This window comes from Labeo rohita, chromosome 2, assembly GCF_022985175.1.
Source record: "Labeo rohita strain BAU-BD-2019 chromosome 2, IGBB_LRoh.1.0, whole genome shotgun sequence".
Lineage (NCBI taxonomy): Eukaryota > Metazoa > Chordata > Actinopteri > Cypriniformes > Cyprinidae > Labeo > Labeo rohita.
The window spans coordinates 11,532,551-11,557,911 of record NC_066870.1 but is presented as its reverse complement, the minus strand read 5'-3'; the positions used below and the strand labels follow the sequence as shown (position 1 = coordinate 11,557,911).

The 25,361-nt window shown below is 38.8% G+C and overlaps 2 protein-coding genes across 2 annotated transcripts in view; one reads left to right on the top strand and one right to left on the bottom strand.

The window, feature by feature from the left end:
- mrpl37 (mitochondrial ribosomal protein L37) lies at positions 1 to 15,480 on the top strand. Its single transcript, XM_051126526.1, has 7 exons — positions 1 to 517; positions 7,751 to 7,934; positions 12,781 to 12,896; positions 13,623 to 13,808; positions 13,986 to 14,137; positions 14,435 to 14,638; positions 15,297 to 15,480. The coding sequence occupies exons 1-7, from the start codon at positions 133 to 135 to the stop codon at positions 15,372 to 15,374; spliced, it is 1,305 nt and encodes a 434-aa protein (XP_050982483.1). The 5' UTR covers positions 1 to 132; the 3' UTR covers positions 15,375 to 15,480.
- An 86-nt stretch (positions 15,481 to 15,566) lies between these two features.
- Positions 15,567 to 25,361, bottom strand: part of ssbp3a (single stranded DNA binding protein 3a) — a 55,161-nt gene continuing 45,366 nt past the window's right edge. The window contains exons 11-13 of the mRNA XM_051129838.1: positions 19,906 to 19,975; positions 17,420 to 17,521; positions 15,567 to 17,096 (exon numbers count right to left, since the gene is read on the bottom strand). Of these exons, the coding sequence (XP_050985795.1) occupies positions 17,067 to 17,096; positions 17,420 to 17,521; positions 19,906 to 19,975 (202 nt within the window). The 3' untranslated portion in view covers positions 15,567 to 17,066. The remainder of the gene's footprint in view (positions 17,097 to 17,419; positions 17,522 to 19,905; positions 19,976 to 25,361) is intronic.

The following is a 25,361-nucleotide window of genomic DNA, read 5'->3' as shown; positions in this document are numbered from 1 at the left end:
AGACAGCCTCTCCACGTGACGTCACACAATCATGGCCGCCTCCTGAGGGCAACGAGAAAATGTCACAACGACGAACATCATTTAGTTTTGTTGCTTATAGACTAGTATATTAATTTCAGACATTTATTATCCATGCTAGTAAAAATGCTTAACGCAACAGTGCAAAGAATTATCACGTCGGCAGCTAAAATAACTCAAAACCGTAAAACAAAAGACTGTCATAGTGTCCTCATTATGATTCCACATGGACGTCGCTGCTTGTCAACCAGCTCTTGCTTATATGGAAAAATTCTTCCGAGAAAAAAACCTCGAGTGGTCCATGAAATAGCAGGACTGGAGCCGATCTCTTATGCCGACAGGATGCACTTCGTCCCTGGACTTGCAAAGCCAAAGTTTCCTCCTTGGGAACGTGGATGGAAAGAACCGAATCACTATCTGTCCCCTAAACTAGAAGACATGCCTCTGTATAAAGACAAACCATGTTACATATTCAACCAGAGGACGAATGTGCTGGAAGGTAGTTATAGTGTTTCATTGGATATTTGTGGGAGAGATACGATGTATGATGTTATAGATGATTTTTATAAAATTATGTCCTATCTATACATCTTATATTAGATATTTTGTTTATTAAATGTTTATTATATTATGAAAAATTATAGATACAGCATTTAGTCAAAAGTTGAAGTCAAATGTTTACATGCATCTTGCAGAATCTGCAAAATTATAATTATTTTACCAAAATAAGAGGGATCATACAAAATGCATGTTATTGTTTATTTAGTACTGACCTGAATAAGATATTTACATATAGTCCACAAGAGAAAATAATATTTGAATGACCCTGTTCGAAGTTTACATACACTTGGTTCTTAATACTGTGTTGTTACCTGAATGATCCACAGCTATGTTTTTTTTTTGTTTAGTGATAGTTGTTTCCTTGTTTGTCCTGAATAGTTAAACTGCCCACTGTTCTTCAGAAAAATCCTTCAGGTCCCACAAATTCTTTGGTTTTTCAGTATTTTTTATTTATTTATTTATTTTTTAAACCCTTTCCAACAATGACTATATAATTTTGAGATCCATCTTTTTACACTGAGGACGACTGAGGGACTATTACTATTACAGAAGGTTCAAACAAGTGATGCGCGGATGGCGGTTATATCCGCGGGCGCTGCGGATAATCCGCGGGTCGGGTTGGTCGGGTAATAAAAAAATAAATTCTGATTATTTGCGGGTGGATGAAATAAATCAATAATGACGCAAATATTAACTATATTTTCTAACATATGGACCTGTTTTAAATACTTAAGTAGGGTAATATGCAGTGCTGTAGTGCAGAACCTGCGTATACTCGTTTCTTTATCAGGCGGCTTTGCGTATACCCACTTCTAAATCCCCTCTGATGCATCATTCAGTAGTGTCCTGCATTAGCCAAAATCATGACAGGCCACCATTTCTAACTAAATCGTATGTGAATAAATTTAAATATTCTCTCAAAACACCCAGCAAAGACGGTAAGGACCCTGGCGCCGGCTTCCTTTGAAATTTGTTTAATGATTGCGCCTGATGCGCCCGCGCCCGCGCCCGCTCCCGCTTCCGCTCCGTCCGCGCCTGCACCAGATTTGCTGCCTGTTCATACGCGAGAGCATGTCAAGAGAGGCACGCCAAGTATTAAAATAAAAATTATTATTGATTACTAATTGAAATCTGTACATTATAACGAAAACAATACATTAAAATGTAAAGAATTAGATTTTTACGATCCGAAATTTCTTAAACTGGCTGAACCACTGTAAACTTTTGTCCAAGGATCCGGTAGGCGTTGAAACACCCAACCTCTTTCATCAGAGATTGCGGAGAGTCACGTCTAGATGTCAGTTAACGTTATTCTTTTTAGCGTGGCTTTGGCTTAAAAGCACGAACGATTAAGCTTATATAAGTGTGCAGCGATATGCAGATCAGCTGAATCAATCTGCTATTAAAAACGAACCATCCATTCATCATATCATCATGCAAAACTAAGAATTAGAATAATTGTAAAATCGGGGGCGGGTCGGGTGCGGTCATCTAAATCAGAGAAAAATATAGGTGCGGGCGGATAATTTATTTGAAGCTGCGGATTCGGGTGACGTTTGAGCTCATCCGCGCATCTCTAGTTCAAACGTGTTAAGAGCTGGGAGGTGAAAACTTTTTGACTTGAAGATTAGGGTAAATTTAACTTACTTTGTCTATTTAGGCAAAATAAGAAAAATGTACACATCTTTATTCTGTTTAGTGTTTTACCCTCTGGCTCTTAATGCATGTTTTTTTGCCTTCTGGAGCATCATGCTGGAAAACCAAAGAATTTGTGGGACCTGAAAGATTTTTCTGAAGAACAGTAGGCAGTTTAACTGACAAACAAGGGACTTATGAACAACTATCAATAAACAACAAAACACAGCTGTGGATCATTCAGGTAAAAACACAATATTAAGAATCAAGTGTATGTAAACTTTTAAACGGGGTCATTTTTATAATTTATTAGGGCCCGAGCCCTAAAACGGCGAGAGCCCTATTGTTTTTCGAAGGATTCTTCTTCTTCTTCTTCTTCTTCTTCTTCTTCTTTTTTTTTTTTTTTCAAGGTTTTGGGGGATTTTGGGGCCCTTAACATGCTCAAAAACTCTTGAAAATTGGCACACACCTTGGAATCTGCAGCCATTAGGGCCGCGCAGAGACTGGTACATGGGTGTGGCAAGAGGACTCTACAGCACCCCCTGGAATTTTGAGGGTCATATAGCACACATACTTGCACTTACACATATGAAACTCAGTACACATATAGAACTCATAAAGTTGAACAACTTTCGCACTCTATGTCATTAGCTAATCCCAACAGGAAGTTGGTTATTCTGGGTTTTGTCAATTTGATATACTAGTCCTAGGTTTTTTACCCAATTGCCACCAAACTCGGTCAACCTGATCTCAAGACATTGGGGATGAAAAATTGTGAGGGTTTGGCTGTGGCGAGGCGTTGAAATTATGGCGAGAAATGAGAAACAGGAAATGGCTAATAACTACTGCACACATTGTCTATTTTGGATGAAACTTCAGCGGTTTGTTTGTTGTATGATGCTGATCACATAGATGTGACTATTAGGAGACAAAGTTATAGTGCCACCAAATGGCAACAGGAAGTGTGTCTCTTTTAAAAATGCTTTGATATCACATGATTATTTTTACTCGATTTGCTTCAAACTTCATCAGAATAATGTCAAAACATGGCCGATGAGAATCTATAAAGGGGTCGTTGATACATTAAATGCTGTGTCCATGGCAACGTGTCAAACTTTAACATTTGTTTCCTGTGTTTTTGGGGCACTTAATAAGCTTAGATTTTCATGAAACTCAACACACACATCAGTATTAATAATAGTTAGACACTGGCAAAGGCTCATAAATGGGCGTGCAGGAGGCGCTCTATAGCGCCACCTTTTGTCAGAAGTTGGGGGGTTAGTCTTCGCTACAGACACCAAACTTGGTATGTATGACTTGACTTGACTTTGACTTTATTAATCCCACAATGGGGAAATTCCTTAGAAACAACAGCAGTAGTAAAAAAGACAGTTTAACAGGATCCATGGGATCATATGACCTATACTCAGTGCTAGTTATGGGGATGAACAGGGAAGGGGATAATCTAAAAAATAGCACATGGTCTAAAAATACTGCACAGCAGCAGAAACAAGCAATGTACACAAACATGTGTATGTCACTGCAGTGATGTATTATAAAGTCTTATAGCTGTGGGGAGGAATGATCGACGAAAACGCTCCTTCTTGCACTGTGGAAGTAACAATCTTGTGCTGAAGGAGCTGCTCAGAGCCTCCACAGTGTGGTGCAAGGGGTGGGAGGAGTTATCCATAATGGATGACAGTTTTACTAGCATCCTACTGTCCGCCACTTCCTCGATGGTATCCAGTGTGCAGCCCAGGACAGAACCAGCTCTCTTAACGAGCTTGTTAAGTCTTTTCCTATCTTTGTCCGAGCTGCTCCCTGCCCAGCACACAACAGTGTAGAGAACTACTGAGGCCTCTACTGTGTCGTAAAAAGTCCGTAGGAGTTCTCTGCATACCCCAAAGGACCTTAGTCTTCTCAACAATTAGAGGCGACTTTGGCCCTTTCTATACAGGGCATGTATGTTTGTTGACCAGTCCAATTTATTGTTCAAGTGAACACCCAGGTATTTAAAAGTGTTCACAATCTCAATGTTCGAGCCCTGGATGCTCACAGGTGTGCAAGCTGGAGGGTTCCTTCTGAAGTCAAGCACCAACTCTGTTGTCTTACTGGTGTTCAATAGCAGATGGTTTCCCTCACACCAGTCGACAAAGTCAGCAATGACCCCCCTGTATTCCTGCTCATTCTCCCCGGACACACAACCAACAATGGCGGTGTCGTCTGAGAACTTCCGCAGGTGACAGTGATGGGAGTTGTACTTAAAATCAGCTGTGTACAGGGTGAACAAAAATGGGGAGAGTACCGTCCCTTGAGGTACCCCCGTGCTGCAGACTACTTCATTCCACACACAGTCACGCAACCTGACGAACTGTGGCCTATCAGTAAGACAGTCGATGATCCAAGCAGCCAGATGTTGGTCCACACCTGCCACTTCCAGCTTCCCTCTCAGCAGTGATGATTGGATGGTGTTGAAAGCACTGGAGAAATCAAAAAACATGACCCTCACAGTGTTCCCAGGGGCCTCCAGATGAGACAGTGCCCGATGCAGCAGGTAGATGATGGCATCATCCACTCCAATGCCAGATCGATAGGCAAACTGCAGCAGTTCCAATACTGAGCTCACCGGGTTTCGGAGGTAGCTGAGGACAATCCTCTCCATGGCCTTCATCAGGTGGGAGGTTAATACAGTAGGTCTATAGTGGTTCAGCTCCTTTGGATGTGAAATTTTGGGAACAGGAACCACACTGGAGGTCTTCCACAGTGCCGGGACTCTCTCCAGACTAAGACTCAGGTTAAACATGAACAGAACAACCTCACAGAGCTGGTCTGCGCATTCCCTGAGGAGCCTGGAGCTGATGTTATCAGGGCCTGTGGCCTTCCTGGCCTTGGTCTTTTTTAACTCCCTCCTAACCTGGTCCAAAGTGAGACAAAGGGGGGTGGGTGTTGACTGGTCTGAAGCTGAAGCTGAAACTGAGCCCTCAGTGACAGTGGGAAGAAGGGCAGAGTACTGTGCAGGGAACTGAGGTGTGAATGGTGATAGTTGAGGGGGGATGGCTTGTCTGGAGGGGTGTGAAGAGGGGGCAGGGGGCCGGGCAGAATCAAATCTGTTGAAAAACAGATTCAGTTCATTTGCCCATGCCTGGTCTCCTATGACCTGGAGAACATCCCCACTCTTTCCATGGCCTGAGATGTATTTCAGTCCTCTCCACACCTCACGAATGTTATTTTGTTCCATCCCCTGCACAAGCTTCTTGGGCTTGTTGTTGGGAAAACACTGTACTCTCGTAGAAGACACAGTATTCTCCACAGAAAAATTTATGTAGTCCGCAACACAGTGTATAAGTGAATTAATGTCCTCCCCATGTGGACTGCAGAGAACATCCCAGTCTGTAATGTTAAAACAGTCCCTAAGCTGCTCACTAGCCTCCTCTGTCCAAATCTTAACTTCCTTAACCTATGGTGACTGAGAACTCCCGTGGGATGTAATACGGCCGAACGCTAACCGCTAACAGTTCAATGTCCCTGCTACAGAGTTGTACTTTCACATTAATGTGTCCAGGGTTGCACCATCTGTCATTCACAAACAGCGCCAAACCCCCGCCCTTCTTCTTACCACTCTCCGCCACACTTCGATCCGCCTGAACGAATGTAAATCCAGTCAAAGAGATCACAGAGTCCGGTGTGTCCTGATTGAGCCATGTCTCAGTAAAACACAGCAGGCTGCTCTCCCGGTACACTCGCTCCAGCTTCGTCAGCGCCGCTAACTCGTCCATCTTATTGGTAAGAGAGCGGACATTTCCCATAATAACAGATGGTACACAAGGTTTGTACCTCCGTTTCCTCTCCCGGCGCTTAACTCCAGCTCTACAGCCTCGTCTTTTCCTCCGAATCTCCACAGGAATCTCCGGACTCCTTGTGTAGCGAAGATCAGCCCGGCTAAGAGCTAGCAGCTGGTCACGAGTGTAAACAATAGAGCCACCGCTTAAAGGGTCCACCGAGACAGACTCAAAAAGTTGACAAAAAATAATCTAGAGTAGTGCAAACGTAATGAATATTGTTATGTATATTGTAATGTATATTGTTCTCATCAAGCCGGACAACTTTCTAATTTACACCCATTAGCTGCGACCTGCTATTTTGATTTGAACGTGGATTTTTGGAAAAATCAGGCTATAAATAAATTCATACTCCTCCAAGCAGGAATAAGTAGTTCACACCAAACTTTGTCAACATGATGCCAACATACTGAAGATGTTAAATTGTGAGCGGATTCGGGATATCTTGAACGGTTGATTTATGGTGATTTATTAAATTAGCAGTAAAAAACATATCCATAATCTTTAAAAGGCAGTATCCAAACACTTCAAAACTTTTTGACAGACACAGAACTGGTCATTCTGAAAAATAAATGCTTAATTCCATCGATATAAAATAGTCTACTAAAAATAGAAAATTAAAAAACTATTAAACATCTGATCTCACTCTAACTCTCTCACTCTAACTCTGTGTGGAGGGATGGGATTTTGCTGCTAAGTGTATGTGTTGAGTTTGTGCCTGGGTGGTTATGTGTGTGTGTGTGTGTGTGTTCCGGCATTTGTGGTTTATGAGGACACAAATGTGTATAATGACATGGGTACTACAACGTAAACATGGTTTATGAGGACACTTCCTGTGTCCCCGTAACAAAAGGCTTAAAAAACATACTAAACAGTGTTTTATGAAATTCAAAAAGTGTGCACAGTGTCCTGTGAGGGCTAGGTTTAGGTGTAGGGTAGGTGTAGGGCGATAGAAAATAGGGTTTGTACAGTATAAAAACCATTACGCCTATGGAGAGTCCCCGTAAACCACAAATGCAAGAATGTGTGTGTGAGAGAGAGAGAGAGAGAGAGCATTTAAAGTGCATTATCCTAACTCTTCACAACTTTTTACATATGAAAAACAAGTTATTCTTAGGAAATATGTTTATCATATTTTCAGAGACTACAAAAACATTTAAAATATCACATATGTAAACTAGCAGATGAAGACTGTTATACCAAGGATGAACACAAGATGACCTCATAGGATAAGGAATCTTTTTCAGCTCATTCTCAGTCTGTCAGAATTATTTAAAAGAATTTTGCTTTTAACCCTTTCATTGCTGTAACACTTCAATCCAAACTGCCACAGGGTAACTGTCAGTGCATGTGCCCGCTAGGCACCATTTTTCTCATGGCACCAGGGTTGCGGATGCGCTGGCGGCGAGGGCCCGCCCATCGCTGCTTGCAGCTATATTATTCATTTATTATTTTCTCTTGTGGACTATATGTACACATCTTTTATCATCGTATTCAGGTTAGTACTAAATAAACAATAATATGCATTTTGTATGATCCCTCTTATCTTGGTAAAATAATAACATTTTGCAGATTTTGCAAGGTGTATGTTAAACTTTTGACTTCATCTGTATACATAGTGTATGTATTATTTTATTTATGTTCCATGTATATGCATAAATTTTGGCCTGATATGTTTGATTGTGATCTGTATGCAGGTGTTCGACAAGCCCTCTGGCTCAGTAAGTCACTCCTCATTAAAGGCTTACCTGCTCAGATTCTCACTCCTGCTGAAGATCCAGCCAATCAGATTGAGAATCAAGATGAGAGAGTACAGAATGCCATTAAAAATTCCAGACTGTGGGACACCACAGAACACCGGCCACCCAGAGAGAGGTTCTGGTGGGTACCCTTACTGTATTACTGATCTCACTATGCTTAGAAGCAAGACTTCTCATAAATGGCTTTGTCAAGTCAAGTCAAGTCACCTTTATTTATATACCGCCTTTAACAATACAGAATTGTGACAAGGCGGCTGTACAGTATTAAATAGGAAACAGTACATCAACAATGCCAAAGGCAACAGTAAACACTCACTTTTTAGGTAAAGGTAGTTAATCAAAAACAATAAAATAAAATGCAATATTGTGTTAAGAGAAAGTGTCCCCAACTAAGCAAGCCAGAGGCGACAGCGGCAAGGAACCAAAACTCCATCGGTGACAAATGGAGAAAAAAACCTTGGGAGAAACCAGGCTCAGTCGGGGGGCCAGTTCTCCTCTGGCCAAAGTTCCCGTGGTCTTGTGCCGACAGCCGTCTAGGTGATGTGGTCTTCACTGTAGATCCGTCTCTGGGGCTCATCTAGTTGATGTGGACTCCGCTGACATTCAGGGCTGTAGAGGTCGTCTCTAGGTGCTGATCCACCATCTGGGCTGGGTTCGGACTGGATCCGGGGGACTGCAGTGACCATCTGATCTGGATACGGACTGGATCTGGTGGTTAATGTGACCTCGGAATAAGAGAGAAACAGACTGATATTAGCGTAGATGCCGTTCTTCTGACGATGCACTGAGTACATCGGGTGTTATGGGAAGTGTTCCCGGTTCCGGTTGACCTAATTAGTGCAGCCTAACAATCCTTTAACGGATTTGAATTATAAGAATATGTTGATTTGTTATGTGTAAGCAAGGTTAAAGAGATGGGTCTTTAATCTAGATTTAAACTGACAGAGTGCGTCTGCGTCCCGAACATTGTAGGGTAGATTGTTCCAGAGTTTGGGCGCTAGATAAGAAAATGATCTCCTGCCCGCGGTTGATTTTGATATTCTCGGTATTATCAAATTGCCAGAGTTTTGAGAACGCAGCGGACGTGAGGGACTATTATGTGATAGGAGCTCGCTCAGGTATTGAGGAGCTAAACCATTCAGGGCTTTGTAAGTAATTAGCAAGATTTTAAAATCTATACGATGTTTAATAGGGAGCCAGTGCAGTGTAGACAGAACCGGGCTAATATGATCATACTTTTTGGTTCTAGTAAGAACTCTAGCTGCTGCATTTTGGACCAGCTGGAGTTTGTTTATTAAGCGAACAGAACAACCACCCAATAAAGCATTACAATAATCTAACCGTGAGGTCATAAATGCATGAATTAATGTTTCAGCATTTGACATTGATAGCATAGGTCGTAGTTTAGATATATTTTTGAGATGGAAAAATGCAGTTTTGAAAATACTAGAGATGTGGTTTTCAAAGGAAAGATTTCCATCAAATAGCACACCTAGGTTCCTAACTGATGACGAAGAATTGACAGAACAGCCATCAAGTATTAGACAGTGTTGTAGGTTATTACACGCTGAGGTTTTAGGCCCAATAATTAACACCTCTGTTTTTTCAGAATTTAGCAGTAAGAAATTACTTGTCAGCCAATTTTTTAACTCAACTACACAATCCATTAGTTTTTCAAATTGGTATGGTTCGCCGGGCCGCGAAGAAATATAGAGCTGGGTATCATCAGCATAGCAGTGAAAGCTAACATCATATTTCCTGATGATATCACCCAAGGGTAACATGTAAAGCGTAAAGAGTAATGGCCCTAGTACTGAGCCTTGTGGTACTCCATACTGCACTTGTGATCGATATGATACCTCTTCATTTACTGCCACGAATTGATGGCGGTCAGTTAGATACAATTTGAACCATGCCAATGCACTACCACTAATGCCAACATAATTCTCAATTCTATTCAAGAGAATGTTGTGGTCAACAGTATCAAACGCAGCACTAAGATCCAGTAGCACTAACAGAGAGATACAACCACGATCGGATGATAAGAGCAGATCATTTGTAACTCTAATAAGAGCAGTCTCAGTACTATGGTACGGTCTAAAACCTGACTGAAAATCCTCACAGATATCATATTTCTGTAGGAAGGAAGATAACTGTGAGGATACAACCTTTTCTAATATCTTCGACAGAAATGGGAGATTCGAGATAGGTCTGTAATTAGTTAATTCGTTGGGGTCAAGTTGTGGTTTTTTAATTAGAGGCTTAATAGCAGCCAGTTTGAAGGTTTTGGGGACATATCCTAATGACAGTGATGAATTAATCTTTTAGTAGCCTAGATGGAATAGGGTCTAGCATACAAGTTGTTGGTTTAGATGATTTAACAAGTTTATACAATTCTTCCTGACCTATAGAGAATGAGTTGAATTGTTCCCCAGTAGATCTATAGCGCACTATCTTATGCGACACTGTTATTGACGGCTGCATAGTGACAATTTTGTCTCTAATTGTATCGATCTTAGAAGTAAAGTAGTTCATGAAGTCATTACTGCTATGCTGATGGGCATAGTCAGTGCCTGTTGGTTCTTTATTTTTTGTTAACTTAGCCAGTGTATTGAATAAATACCTAGGGTTATGTTTGTTTTCTTCTAAAAGAGTCGAAAAGTAATCAGATCTGGCCGATTTTAACGCTTTTCTGTACGATAGGGTACATTCCCGCCAAGCTGTACGAAAAACCTCTAATTTTGTTTTCCTCCAGCTGCGCTCCATTTTCCGGGCTGCTCTCTTATACCACGGGGTCGGACTATTTACCTTAATCTTCCTTAGGCGCAGAGGAGCGACCGTATCTAGAGTCCTGGAAAAGAGAGAGTCAATAGTTTCTGTTACATCATCAAGTTTTTCTGAGCTATTGGACATGCTGAGGAATTCAGATAAGTCAGGAAGATTACTTAGAAAGCAATCTTTTGTAGTAGAAGTGATGGTTCTACCATACTTGTAATAAGGAGTTGAATTTACAGTTTTAGTCATCTGGAGAATACACGAGACTAGATAATGATCAGAGATATCATCACTTTGCTGCAGAATCTCAACGGCATTGACATCAATTCCATGTGACAGTATTAAGTCTAGAGTATGATTTCGACAATGAGTGGGACCTGACACGTGTTGTCTAACTCCAATAGAATTTAGAATGTCTGTAAATGCAGCTGCCAGTGCATCATTTTCAATATCAACATGGATGTTAAAGTCACCTACTATTAAGACCTTATCTGTAGCCAACACCAGCTCAGATATAAAATCAGCGAATTCTTTAAGAAAATCTGTATGGTGCCCTGGTGGCCTGTATACAGTAGCAAGTACAAACGTCATAGGGGATTTATCATTAACACTTGTTTCTCTGGATAATGTTATATGAAGCACCATTACTTCAAACGAGTTATACTTGAAATCCGTTCTCTGTGAAACACTAAAAATATTGCTATAAATTGTAGAAACTCCTCCCCCTTTACCTTTTAGACGTGGCTCATGTTTATAACAGTAATCATGAGGGGTAGACTCATTTAGGTGTAAGGGTCTCTATGTGCTGAGAATTAACTGATTTTGGTGAGACTTTGTCTCAAACATCATTCCTTAATTAGAAATTGATCTTCAATAATGAATTAATGACAATAATTTAATAATAAAATGACTGGACAGTCTATCATGACACCAGTGGCTTTTTCATTAAACTTAAACATATTTACTGACCAACCATCTGTCTAGGCCTGTCAAATGATTAATCGCGATTAATCGCATACAAAATAAAAGTTTGAGTTTGCCTAATATATGTGTGTGTAATTATTATGTATATATAAATTCACACATATAAATGATATAAAAATTATAATAAATACATATACTTGTAAATATATATTTTTAAACATTTGTATTTATATATATACATAATAATTACACACAGGACACACATATTTTAGGCAAACTCAGACTTTTATTTTGTATGCTGTTAATTGTTTGACAGCTTTACTTTTGTGAGTTTCAGTGTTAAACTCTTGAGCATGTTTAGAGTTTTCAGAGTTGATCATTTGATTGTTTTTTTTTTTTTTTTTTTTTTTTATAGTTATGAACTTGTGTTATTGCTGAAGCTCAGCAATGTGATTTCCTTATGCTTGCCACATGCTTGTTTAATGCTTGAGAGATTTGCCCCCCTTGTGCATCAAATAAGCACAGAAAAGTTACAAAGACAATAGACAGCTGTTCTTTTTGGGCCATTAACAAAAACATAAAATGATAGTGAACAGTAAACCTCCCAAGTTTGACTTTTGCTTATTCTATCAAAGAAAAAAAAGAAAAAAGAAAATTTGCAAATGCTCAATATGTAAAGAACAACCACAGTTTCCTTTTTGTATGTGGTGTTTAGGTGTAAATCTGGTGCAAATAGTACCACAATTACCTTGTGTTCTCTTCATTTTTGCACCATAATCTCACATTTGAATGAAGCGTGCACGGCAGCTACTGTCCCCTCTCACCCAGCGCTTTATAATTGGCTCAACAGCTTCAATATGGACGGTGGCATTTGGCCTGGGCCGTGTCGCTCTGATGGTGTGTTGAATTTAATGACGGTCATTAAACACAGGCCAGTCTGCATCCCCAGCAGGCAGCGACTCTGTAAAGCCTTTATTAATTAATACTGCTCCTGGGAGGTCTGCCATTCATAAGAGCCTCTTTGATATCACTCATCTCCCCGGTTAAAATCTGCCCTTTGGTGGCTGTTTTATCTCCCAACTACTGCTGGCCCTTAACATTTTCCTTCCTACAAAAACCCGTCACATGAAAAGGCCATATTGACATTGACACAAAATGACATTACGCTTGGGAACATGCGTTTGGTGAGTTGGAAATGTTTGCATCCTGTGAACATCCTATGAACCATAAAATAATTAAAAGAATGAGTTTTATCTTTTCCTTTATAGTCCCTCGCTCTTGAACAGACTGCTTCACCTGTGTGGAAGCCTGCAGGTCACTCATCCTGAGCTAGCCAAGAGGATTCTTGCTGAGAAATACAGTTTGGCAGCAACCTGGAGGAGAGGTGGGTGTATATTGGGCAATAGTCTGAAACCAGATTTTATACTGGGTGCAATACCGTATGTTTATTTCAGCAAGATGCATTTTTGAACAACTGCGCTTAGTAGTAGTTAGTACTCTATCAAATATTGTTTCTGTTTTTTAAATGGACTACATAGAAAGTTTTGGGATTAAATGCTCACCAAGGCTAAATTTATTTGATTTAAAATACAGTGAAAATAGTAATATTGTGAAATTATTTGGATTTGATATAATTTATATATATTTTAAAATGTAAAACATTCCTGTGATGGCAAAGCTATTTTCAGCATCATTACTCAAGTCTTCATGACCCTCACATGACCCTTCTGAAATCATTCTCATATTGCTGATTTGGTGCTCATGAAGTTTCAGTGTTAAACAATTGTATTGCTTAATATTTTTTAATTTTCTTAATGAAATAGAAAGAGGATTTATATGACATCTTTCATAAGATAAATGTATTTGCTGTCATTTTTGATAAAAAAAAAAAAATCAATTCAATTACAAAAAAACAAAACAAAATTAATTGCAAATGAGACAAAATTGCGGGAAATAAATGTACACTTATACATTTGTACGTAATATTTACAAAAATGTCAGTTTCTGAAAAACTGACAAATATGCGTTTTTACTGACAACACTGTAATTAAAAAATGGGGGAGGGACTGCCACTTCTGTTACTTAATATGCAAAATCCATCTTTTCCCAGGAGAGGACATGTTCCAGGTTAGAGGTCAGAATGGGTTGCTTTTGAACTCCATGACCCCTTTACCGGTAGTGGCCGGACAGGAGCAAATCCAGAGCACTGCTGATCAGGCTCTGGAGACTTTCTACCCCATTGCGCCGACCATTGACCTGCAGAACACGCATGTTTACCAGGAGAAGAGCGACACAGGTCAGCCGCTATACACTGACAATCACTCACAGCAAGTTCCTGGAAAAAAACTAACAAACTGAAAGTCAATAAAGTGGTCAATCAGTCAGTGTTTCTTAAATCAAAGTGACTTTTAGCATGCTTAATTTTAAATAATTTTCACATAATTGCAATAAGAAATAATTTCCCTTTCGTCAGGATTCAGAGAGGACTATCCTTACCCTCATGCCCATACTCTCTTCCTGATGGAGATGGGAAATACCCCAAAACTACTTCCTGAACAGCTTCGTGCTAAGATGGTAATGTTCACCTTTGGAAATGCGCTGGCTCGAGCACAAGCCCTGTATGGGGTAAGATCCTTATATCTTTAAAACGTTGATTACAACTATTGATGAGGGCTTGGCAATATCATGTACATTGGCGTCCAAAAGTTTTCAATAAGATTTATTTTTTTTTTAATGAAATGAATACTTTCATATAGCAAAGATGCATATTAATTTGATCAAATATGGCAATAAATACATTATTTTTCAACAGTAAAAAATTTTGTTTCAAATTAATGCCGTCCTTTCAAATTTTCTATTTATCAAAGAATCCTGAAAAAATATAAAAATGTAGATTGCTGATGTTCTCTCATCTTCCTGCAGAAGGAGCCCAGGGTCCTGGAGAAACCCATTGTGGTGCAGAGCGTGGCCACTAATGGCCGTCTCTTCCAGTTTGTGGTGTTTCAGCTCAATACAACTGACCTGCAGTCTGACAGTGGAGTGAAGAATCTGGTATGGGTGGATGAGGACCAGCCTCTCTATGAGTTTGCCAAGGTCAAGCCGCTTATCAAGAAGAAAGTTGTGCAGGTAGAGTTCATTCAGATAAATTACATTTGACCATCAAGATTTGTCTGCAGTTTTTTTTGATTTCAAATAAATGCTGTGAATTTAGGAAAAAAAAAAGTGACTTATTTAACAGTGATATCATGAAGGATCATGTGACACTGAAGACTGGAGTAATGGCTGCTGATAATTCAGCTTTGCCATCAAATAAATAAATTATTTAAATAATATTGTAAAATAGAAAAGTTATTTTTTTAGTATTTAACAAGGTTACTGTTTTTATTGAATTTTTGATTAAATAAATTCAGCCTAGGCAAGCATAAAAGACTTCTGTCAAAATATTTTTTTAAAAATCAGCAATGTATGGCCTGTCCAACCAAAATGTAAACTTTATTTAAAGGCAGCATTTTTTATTTGGTTGTTGGTAATATATATTAAACAATGTATGTATTTGTATTTCCATTTGTTTTGACAATCTCAGATGAATTGTGCTGTGCAGAAAGCCATTTGCTTTTGGTTTACAAAGAAATGTTACTGTGTAGAATATGAGGCATACTTGTCATGCTGTACTCAACAAATCAGAATTCTAGTAACAGAGCTATATATATGATATATAAGAAAGTGTTGTCAAGTTTTGTCGTTGTTGGCTTGTCAATTGAACATGTCATGCTCTTCATTGTAGGTGCCTGCTGGTTTGTCAGGATATCAGCCTGAAACCTTCAAGAAGTTCCTGGCACTCTACCTACATGGAGCAGCGTGACCATTCAAAGCAGCTTTGCCAGAATGATCATGACAGTTATTTAAATATCTCATTAAACCTAATTGACAAAATGAGTACTATGAATAAAGAAAATGTTGACAGTTCAGACTAAATATGACTGTTCCTTTTTCTAATGTTGACAGAAACAACTGTTTTTATACATATTTATTTGCAGAAGACATGAGACCGAAATAGTTGTATGAACAGAAAAATAATTTAATCATAAAAATTACACAAGTCATTTCACTGCGTATTCCAAGGAACATAATACATATAGTAAAGGCTAAACAACATGATGTAACAGGTCAAGTAAGGCTGTACAATATTATGACAGACTAGGGAGGAGGAACTTTAAAAAATTTTAAAACCCCGCAAAAAAGAATCACCTCTTTTTCAGCATGCTATATTTTATAGGTAGTTCTATAAAATCCGAATTTTTTGGAAAGTGTCTAGACAATGTTTTTCATGCTTGTTCAGTGAGCTGTAAGATAAGAAGGACAGCTGATCGTCTTCACAGTGGCAAACCATGTGTAATCACATGTCCCCCAGACATGCTCGAGAACTTGTAAATACCTTGGTGGAATAGTGGGGTAACATCTAACCGCAAGAACAAGCAAATCTGGTGCGGCCCGTGTGGATAAGATGCTCTGTAGTAATTAAAGAAGCTGGTGGCCACACAAAATGTTTTACTTTTGATATTGACACCCGCTTTGTTCAGGGACTCGGAATTCCATTTCTGTTCACTACGTGTCTGTGAAACAGTTTAAGTCTCGGTTTTTGAATGTCAATACAAATATTTACACGTCTTAAGGAATTAGCAGGAAATAAAAGCAGTTGATTGTGAGAGGGCGTGTCTTTTTTGGCTAAGTTCAGTTAAATAACTGTCTTTTGGGTATTTGTGGCAGGTTTTTAACAGCACAAGGGAAAATGAAAACTAAGCCAGTGAGAAAAGATGCAGTGTTGCATGACGTAGTGTTGTTGTGTTTGACCAAACTCCTGCCCAAAAATAAACTCTTAAAGTCATACGTTGTCATCTGAGGTTCCCATGGAAAACTGAAAAACGTCAAAATTAAAAGGCTTCAGCAGTAAAATACATTTTTAAAAAACAACATGACATAAACAGAAGTAATTTTGATTTTGCTAACAGTCCATCGTCTCAAGTATGTCATTCCCATTGGTGCATATCAAATTCACTGTAGCCACAGGCGTTCCTCTGGATTAAGGTTTTTTTTTTTTTTTTAAGAAAGCCATTACAGTGTGACAAACTTGTTTTGAGGCTTTTTAAAATAGAAGAGATTAGATCCTAAAATACTCTAATGGAATGTTAGACATGCTGCACATCCTCGCTGAAGAAGTACATAGTAATATGCACTACATCCACAGTGTTGTCAAGATCCCAAAAGTTTGAAATCCACTTAAAAATAAGCAAATTCATTCATCTGGTGTGTATGGCCTTCTACATTAAAATTATACAAAAATATTAAAGTGGTTTAAAATGAGGGAGCTCCTATCTCAGTCAGGTCCTTCCTGTAAGTTCATCTATCAGTTCTGAAATGGGGAGCATCCGTCTCATTCAGAGCTGCTGTAGGATTTGGTTCCTATGGATGTGTGAGGTTAGACTCACTCTGGTTCTTGGTGAAGTTGGTCCTTGTTCTTTAAGACATGTGGTGTCTCGGTGCCGGAGCTTATTCCTCACACACTCATTGTCATTGTTGGTGAGTACTGAAGGAAGAGAAAAGTTAAAGTTAAAAAAAGTATATAGAATATAGACCATTTCGTCAGATGTAAACATACTGGTCCCGATACACTTCCTGTTTCTTTTTTTTTTAACTTTACACAAACATCACAAAAAAATACAACCAACATAACATTTGACTGGATGAAAATGTTACATTAGCACCTTTAAGATGTATTTGTATATGTGAAATAAAATAAAAAACAAAAAAACAGGAAGTGCTTCTGGACCAGTGTTGTTCTAGCAAAATGGTCTATATAGACCAAAAAAAATCCATTGTTAAGGCATATGTTTATGTGTCACCACTCACATTTTCATTTTGGAAAGAGTGAAGAAAGGATCCAGCCAGTTCACTGTCGTCTCGTGGCGTTCCTGGTGGGTTACTCATGCTGCTTAGATTATTAGGCGAGTTCTGATTGAACAAACACCAAGATGTCAGTCAGTATTCTTCAGTTTATAGTTTATTGAATGCTTTTGAGAAGAAAATGTATAATTATAGGCACATAACATGATATTTGAATAAGAACCTGCGGACGTGGGTGTCACAAACACTGGTGATTATCTGGAAAGGTCTTTTTTAAAGCATTATCCCTTACTTTCAACTCCAGAAGTCCCTAAGTGACATTTAGGTCGTTTCTCAAACGGAGGGCTGCATCGTCCGGAGGTCGCATTTGAAGGCTGCATATGTCATAAAGAAGATCTTATTTTACACTCACAAAAATATAAACGCAACACTTTTGTTTTTGCCCCCATTTTTCATGAGCTGAACTCAAAGATCTAAGACTTTTTCTATGCACACAAAAGGCCTATTTCTCTCAAATATTGTTCACAAATCTGTCTAAATCTTTGTTAGTGAGCACTTTTCTTTTTCCGAGATAATCCATCCACCTCACAGGTGTGGCATATCAAGATGCTGATTAGAAAGCATGGTTATTGCACAGGTGTGCCTTAGGCTGGCCACAATCAAAGGCCACTCTAAAATGTGCAGTTTTACCACACAGCACAATGCCACAGATGTTGCAAGTTTTGAGGGAGCGTGCAATTGGCATGCTGACTGCAGGAATGTCCACCAGAGCTGTTGCCTGTGAATTGAATGTTCTTTCTCTACCATAAGCCGTCTTAAAGGCGTTTCAGAGAATTTGGCAGTACATCCAACCAGCCTCACAACTGCAGACCACGTGTAACCAATCCAGCCCAGGACCTCCACGTCCAGCATCTTCACCTCCAAGTTCGTCTAAGACCAGCCACCCAGACAGTTGCTGCAACAATCGGTTTGCATAACCAAAGAATTTCTGCACAAGCTGTCAGAAACCGTCTCAGGGAAGCTCATCTGCTCTGGATTGGCGTATACGATAGCATGTTTCAGTTCCTGCCAAAATCCAGCAGCTTCGCACAGCCATTGAAGAGGAGTGAACCAACATTTCACAGGCCACAACCAACAACCTGATCAACTCTATGCGAAGGAGATGTGCTGCTCTGCGTGAGGCAAATGGTGGTCACACCAGATACTGACTGGTTTTCGGACCCCCCCAATACAGTAAAACCGCACATTTTACAGTGGCCTTTTGTTGTGGCCAGCCTAATGCACACCTGTGCAATAATCATGCTGTCTAATCTGCATCTTGATATGTCACACCTGTGAGGTGGATGGATTATCTCAGCAAAGGAGAAGTGCTCACTAACACAGATTTAGACAGATTTGTGATCAATATTTGAGAGAAATAGGCCTTTTGTGTACATAGAAAAAGTGTACATAAAAAATGGGGGCAACAACAAAAGTCTTTATAATTTTGGTCAGTGTATAATATTAACAGTTATAAATCTGACCATTATTCTTAGTGAAGCGTAAATTGTTGTAAAATGCTTATGACTCGCAAGTGTAATGTTGTCTTGATGTCTTGATGATTAAATGATGTCTTGATGATGTATGCCACCTGCAAATGCGACCTCCAGGGGATGCAGCCTTCTGTTTCAGAAACGGCCATAATGAACACCCAAGTTCAGTCATGTGACAATGACATATGACACTGTTGCCATAGCAACATTTAGCAACATAGCCTGTAATTGCATTATTAACATAAAATAAGCCTAAACAATCTGTCTTGTGTTTTATCATTTACTGACAACAACAGAACAGAACACAAACATATAACAACCTATAATTGATAAGCTTTTAATAATAAATGTACAATCCATTATTCAGGTTTTCCACACCTTTTTAACCAAAGCATTTGCAGCATAAATCACTACGATTGCATTCACAAAGAGCAATTTCTCTTCATTAAAATTTTTTAGAACTGAGCAGAAAGATGTACATTGCCATTCAAAGGTTTGGGGTCTTTAAGATTTGTGTGTTTTTGAAAGACTGCATTTTTTTGACAGAAAATACAGTAAAAATAATAAAAACTATGAAAATAGTAACTTTTCTATTTGAATATATTTCTAAATATAATTTATTCCTGTGATGGCAAAGCTAAATGTTCAGAAGCCATTACTCCACAACAAAGTGTCACATGATCCTTCAGAAATCTTTCTAATTCACTGATTTGGCACTCAAGAAACATGTCTTCTTACTAATGGTGTTGTTATTTAATATTTTTGTAGAAATTAAGATTTTAGGATTCTTTGATGAATAAAAGAACAGCATTTATTTGAAATACACATTTTCAGAATAAGAAAAAATACACAGCCTCAGGTGCCTACAAACTGGCTGGCTGCAGGTGTGTCTTTAGTGTCTAGTATCACTTTTGATCAATTTAATGCATCCTTTCTTTAAATACTGGAAATCTCACTCACCCCAAATTTTTGAATGATAGTGTTTGTTCTATGAAGAAATTTCCAATACTTATTATTTAATGATTCTCCATGATTTTATCAAACCTGGAAATGACAAATGTAAAATTATTATTTGATATATTAATTATTAATTGATATTCCAGTTTTTCTATGATAAAAGGAAAGCCTTATTAGGGGCCAAGCACCGAAGGTGCGATGGCACCTATTGTATCCGTTGGCGTTCTTCTTCTTCTTATTATTAGGGGCCAAGCACCGAAGGTGCGGTGGCACCTATTGTATTCGTTGGTGTTATTAGGGGCCAAGCACCGAAGGTGCGAAGGCACCTATTGTATCCGTTGGCGTTCCTATTATTAGGGGCCAAGCACCGAAGGTGCGATGGCACCTATTGTATCCGTTAGAATTCTTATTAGGGGCCAAGCACCGAAGGTGCGATGGCACCTATTGTATCCGTTAGAATTCTTATTAGGGGCCAAGCACCAGAGGTGCGGTGGCACCTATTGTATCCGTTGGCGTTATTATTATTCCGCTTCTTCTTCTTCTTCTTCTTCTTCTTCTTCCTCTTCCGCCGCAAGTCTATGGCAGCCCATAGAACCGCTTGTGGGAAAGTTGTATAATTTGGCACACTGATAGAGGACAGTCCCAACATTAACCATAGCAAGTTTGGAGTCTCTAACTCAAACTCTCTAGCGCCACCACTTGTCCAAACTTTCAAAAGATTTATGCTAATAACGTTTGAACCGTAAGCCACACAACAAAATTTTTTTTTTCCTCTGATTCCTTGGCTTATGCCGAGTGGAATGGACACCAAAATTCAAAAATCGTAAGGTTTAGTTTTTTCGCTATTCTCAATTGTTCGTAAAACCTACTTTTTCGAACTCGTCCTAGGCCGTTGCACCGATTGTCACAAAAATTGATCCAGATCATCTTCAGACCATGCTGGCAAAAAGTTATGGAATTCAAGTCGATTCGTCCAGCCGTTCACGAATAACACGCGAAAGAATTCTACGAAAAGCTAGCAAAAATCAATGTGAGGCTACATCTCCGTAACAGTTTGTCATATTGACACCAAACTTGGTGTGTGTTATAACAAGCATGACCTGAGGCTAACTGCAGTGTTTCGGTGCAGTGCCCCCTAGTGGTCAGGAGATACGAAAAATGGCTATTTTTCTTTATAACGTCTGAATGATTTGTCCAAAAATCACAAAACTGGTCTCTTTAGATTCGGTGTGTCATACCGAGTCGAACCATATCCAATTTTCCCATGTCAGCCATTTTGGGTGTCGGCCATTTTGAATTTAGCTTTAAAATGCTGTATCTTGAGAACGGATTAGCGTATCGTTTCGACATTAATTACAAAAATGTTCGGCACCATGCCCTGAATGTACATAAAAATTTTGGGGCCAGCGCCACCTTGTGGTCAAAAGTTATAACGAAATTTCGAAAAATGCTAATAGCTTTTGCGTACATTAGCCTATTGAAATGAAACTGATTTTGATAGATTCCTTCGGTCATGCTGAGAACACCGATACCAATTTTGCCAATTTTGGCTGAACTTCCTGTCCGCCATTTTGATTCATGTTGAAAACCTACTTTTTCGAACTCCTCCTAGACCGTTAGTCCGATTATCACCAAATTTGACTCAGATCATCTTCAGACCATGCTGACAAAAAGTTATGGATTTTGTGTCGATACATGAAACCGTTTTCGTTTAGCGCATCAACGAATTTACTGGAAAGATGCCAAATTGCATCCGAGTCTGTATCTCTGCAAAGCTTTGACATATTGACACCAAATTTTATATGTGCTATTGTCTCCACACTCTTTGACCAAGCCACATCAATTTGGTAACAGTGCCACCTATGGGTCAGAAGTAATACGCCATTCACTAAACATTAATAATGAAATTTATAAAAATGCTAATAACTTCTGTTTACATTAGCCTATTGGAATGAAACTGATGCCAATAGATTCCTTGGGTCAAGTCGAGAACATTGATACCCATTATGCCGAAATTGGCCAAACTTCCTGTCCGCCATTTTGATTAATGTACAAAACCTACTTTTTCTAACTCCTCCCAGACTGTTAGTCCGATCTTCACCAAATTTGACTCAGATCATCTTCAGACTATGCTGGCAAAAAGTTATGAATTTCGTGTCGATATACGAAACCATTTTCGTTTAGCGCATCAACAAATTTGCTGGAAAGATGCCAAACTACATCTGAGGCTGTATCTCTGCAAAGCTTTGACATAATGACGGCAAACTTTGTGTGTGTCATTGTCATTTCACACAGAACACGTCACATCAATTTGAAAACAGCACCACCTGTTGGTCAAAAGTGATAAGCCAATAAATTTTATTACGATTGGTTGTATTTATGATTTTTCAGCCATTTCAACTGATATTATCCTAAAATGGCTTAAGTTACTCACTGTTGTAGTCGGTCTGCTGCTCCTTGCTGTGCTTAACTCCTCATTCTGCCTCTTTTGTGCTTTTATATGTGCCAAATTTTATATGTGCCATTGTCACCTCACACTGACCACGCCACATCAATTTTGTAACAGTGCCACCTATTGGTCAAAAGTAATACACCATTCACTAAACATTAATAATAAAATTTCCTTAAATGCTAGTAACTTCTGATTGCATTAACCTATTGTAACGAAACTCATGTCAATAGATTCCTTGGGTCAAGCCGAGAGCATTAATACCCATTATCCCAAAATTGGCCAAACATCCTGTCCACCATTTTGATTAATGTAGAAAACCTACTGTTTCAAACTCCTCCTAGACCGTTGGTCCGATTTTCATCAAATTTGACTTAAATCATTTTCAGACTGTGCTGACACAAAGTTATGGATTTCGTGTCGATAGACAAAACCGTTTTCGTACAGTGCCACAACACATTTGACGCATGATGCCAGAATGACTCTGAGGCTGTATCTCTGTAAAGCTTTGATATAATGGCACCAAACTTTGTGTGTGTCATTGTCACTCACACGGAACACGTCACATCAATTTGAAAACAGCACCACCTACTGGTCAAATGTGATAAGCCATTAAATTATATGATTAGTTGTTGTTTTTATGATTTTTCAGCCATTTTAACTGATATCATCCTAAAATGGCTTTAATTACTCATTGTTGTAGTCGGTCTGTTGCTCATTGCCATGCTTAGCTCCTCATTCTGCGTCTTTTGTGCTTGGCCCCGCAATTGCTGCTTGCAGCTATATTTCCGCTTCTTCTTCTTCTTCTTCTTCTTCTTCTTCTTCTTCTTCCTTCTTCGCAAGTCTCTTGCCGCAAGTCTATGGCAGCCCATAGAACCGCTTGCGGGAAAGTTGTATAATTTTGCACACTGATAGAGGACAGTCCCAACATTAACCATAGCAAGTTTGGAGTCTCTAACTCAAACTCTCTAGCGCCACCACTTGTCCAAACTTTCAAAAGATTTATGCTAATAACGTTTGAACCGTAAGTCACACAACAAAAAATTTTTTCCTCTGATTCCTTGGCTTATGCCGAGTCGAATGGACACCAAAATTCAAAAATCGTAAGGTTTAGTTTTTCGCTATTCTCAATTGTTCGTAAAACCTACTTTTTCGAACTCGTCCTAGGCCGTTGCACCGATTGTCACAAAAATTGATCCAGATCATCTTCAGACCATGCTGGCAAAAAGTTATGGAATTCAAGTCGATTCGTCCAGCCGTTCACGAATAACACGCGAAAGAATTCTACGAAAAGCTAGCAAAAATCAATGTGAGGCTATATCTCCGTAACAATTTGTCATATTGACACCAAACTTGGTGTGTGTTATAACAAGCATGACCTGAGCCTACCTGCAGTGTTTCGGTGCAGTGCCCCTAGTGGTCAGGAGATACGAAAAATGGCTATTTTTCTTTATAACGTCTGAATGATTTGTCCAAAAATCACAAAACTGGTCTCTTTAGATTCGGTGTGTCATGATTAGCGTATCATTTCGACATACCTCGACATTCTCGTTACGTAACCTCGACATTCTCTTTCTGTCATTCACTACGATGTGTGTCGTATAACGAAATGTGGGGGTCCTATACTACACGCCACAACCACTGTACCGTGTTACGAGGAAACGAGGGGTTACACATATTGGGTCACTATGTTGGGTTATTTTCTAAAACATTGGGATATTTTTTAAACATCGTTGGGTTGTTTTTAATAATAACCCAGCGTTGGGTTAAATTGGTTCCCGCGGCGACAGTTCAAATTTTAACGGACGACAGTGACTGACAACAGAAGAAGCTGCTGCTGCATCAGTATGAGGTAAGTAGTAGGGTTTTGATAACTCTTATAACATTATATTTATAAGAAGAACGTGAAATGCACTTCAAAATTGAACTTTTGTTGTTGTATGTTTAGTCAGTGTATTGTAAAGTTATTGCGGAGAATGAGCTCGATTGTAAATGAATAACTTAACGTTACGTTAACGTTAACTTAGCTGTCCCAGTTAGGTCGCTAGCAGTAATAAAGTAAATAAAAATTAGAAGAAAGTAGTAAAACTGTTTAGAGATGTATTACAGTAACCTAACGTTAATAATGTATGGTGAAATGTATATAGGACTACTTATGTTACTGAAATCACAGTCTACCATTACTACAGGTTTAGTATTATTTTACAGCTGATGAAGGGTTTAGACGTATGGTTTCTTACTATTTGTTTGGTCGCACTAATGATCATCACATTTAATGTTATATATGTGAAATGGCTAATGCTAAATGAGACATTGGTGTTGATTTGAACCGTGCCACATGGACCATTCAACTTTGGTCCAGCATGTAAGATTCGCTCAGCGGCAGCTCAGAGAGATGCACTCAAATTCGGTGAATTCTCTGTTAGAAAAGTCTAAAAATAATCAAATTTTCCCAAAAGAAAGACGTGATGGGAGAAACGAAGCTTTTCAAAGTTTTGAATCAATTAAACGAATTGCTTCGCAAAAATGATTCACTGCTTCCAATCGTTCGTGACACAACGGCGACGCCTGCTGGTCAAAACAGGGCAAGCGTCAGTTGTTTGAAAAACGAGCACTAATTGTAATAACACTAAAAGTGTTTTTATGGTTTATTTATATTGAATATTGCTATGCATATATTAGAGTAGCCTCTAATTACAGCCATTTCTCTTATAAAGCTATGACAGATTTGCATGTTTTTAAATGTGTACTAAATGTGTTTATACTTATTTTTAGACATTGGGTTCTTCAGTGAAGGAAAACTACAACAGTGGAATCTCATACATTAAACATCCACATTTTAAATTAACTGAAACATTTCAAGGTAAATAACTATTTATATTAGTGATCCATACTTCCATTGCCAGTCAAAAAGTTTTTAAACGCAGCACAATTTTTAATGTTTTTAAAAAAAAATCTTCTTTTTTTTTAAAAAATTTTTAAAAATTTTAAATTTAAAAAATTTTTTTTT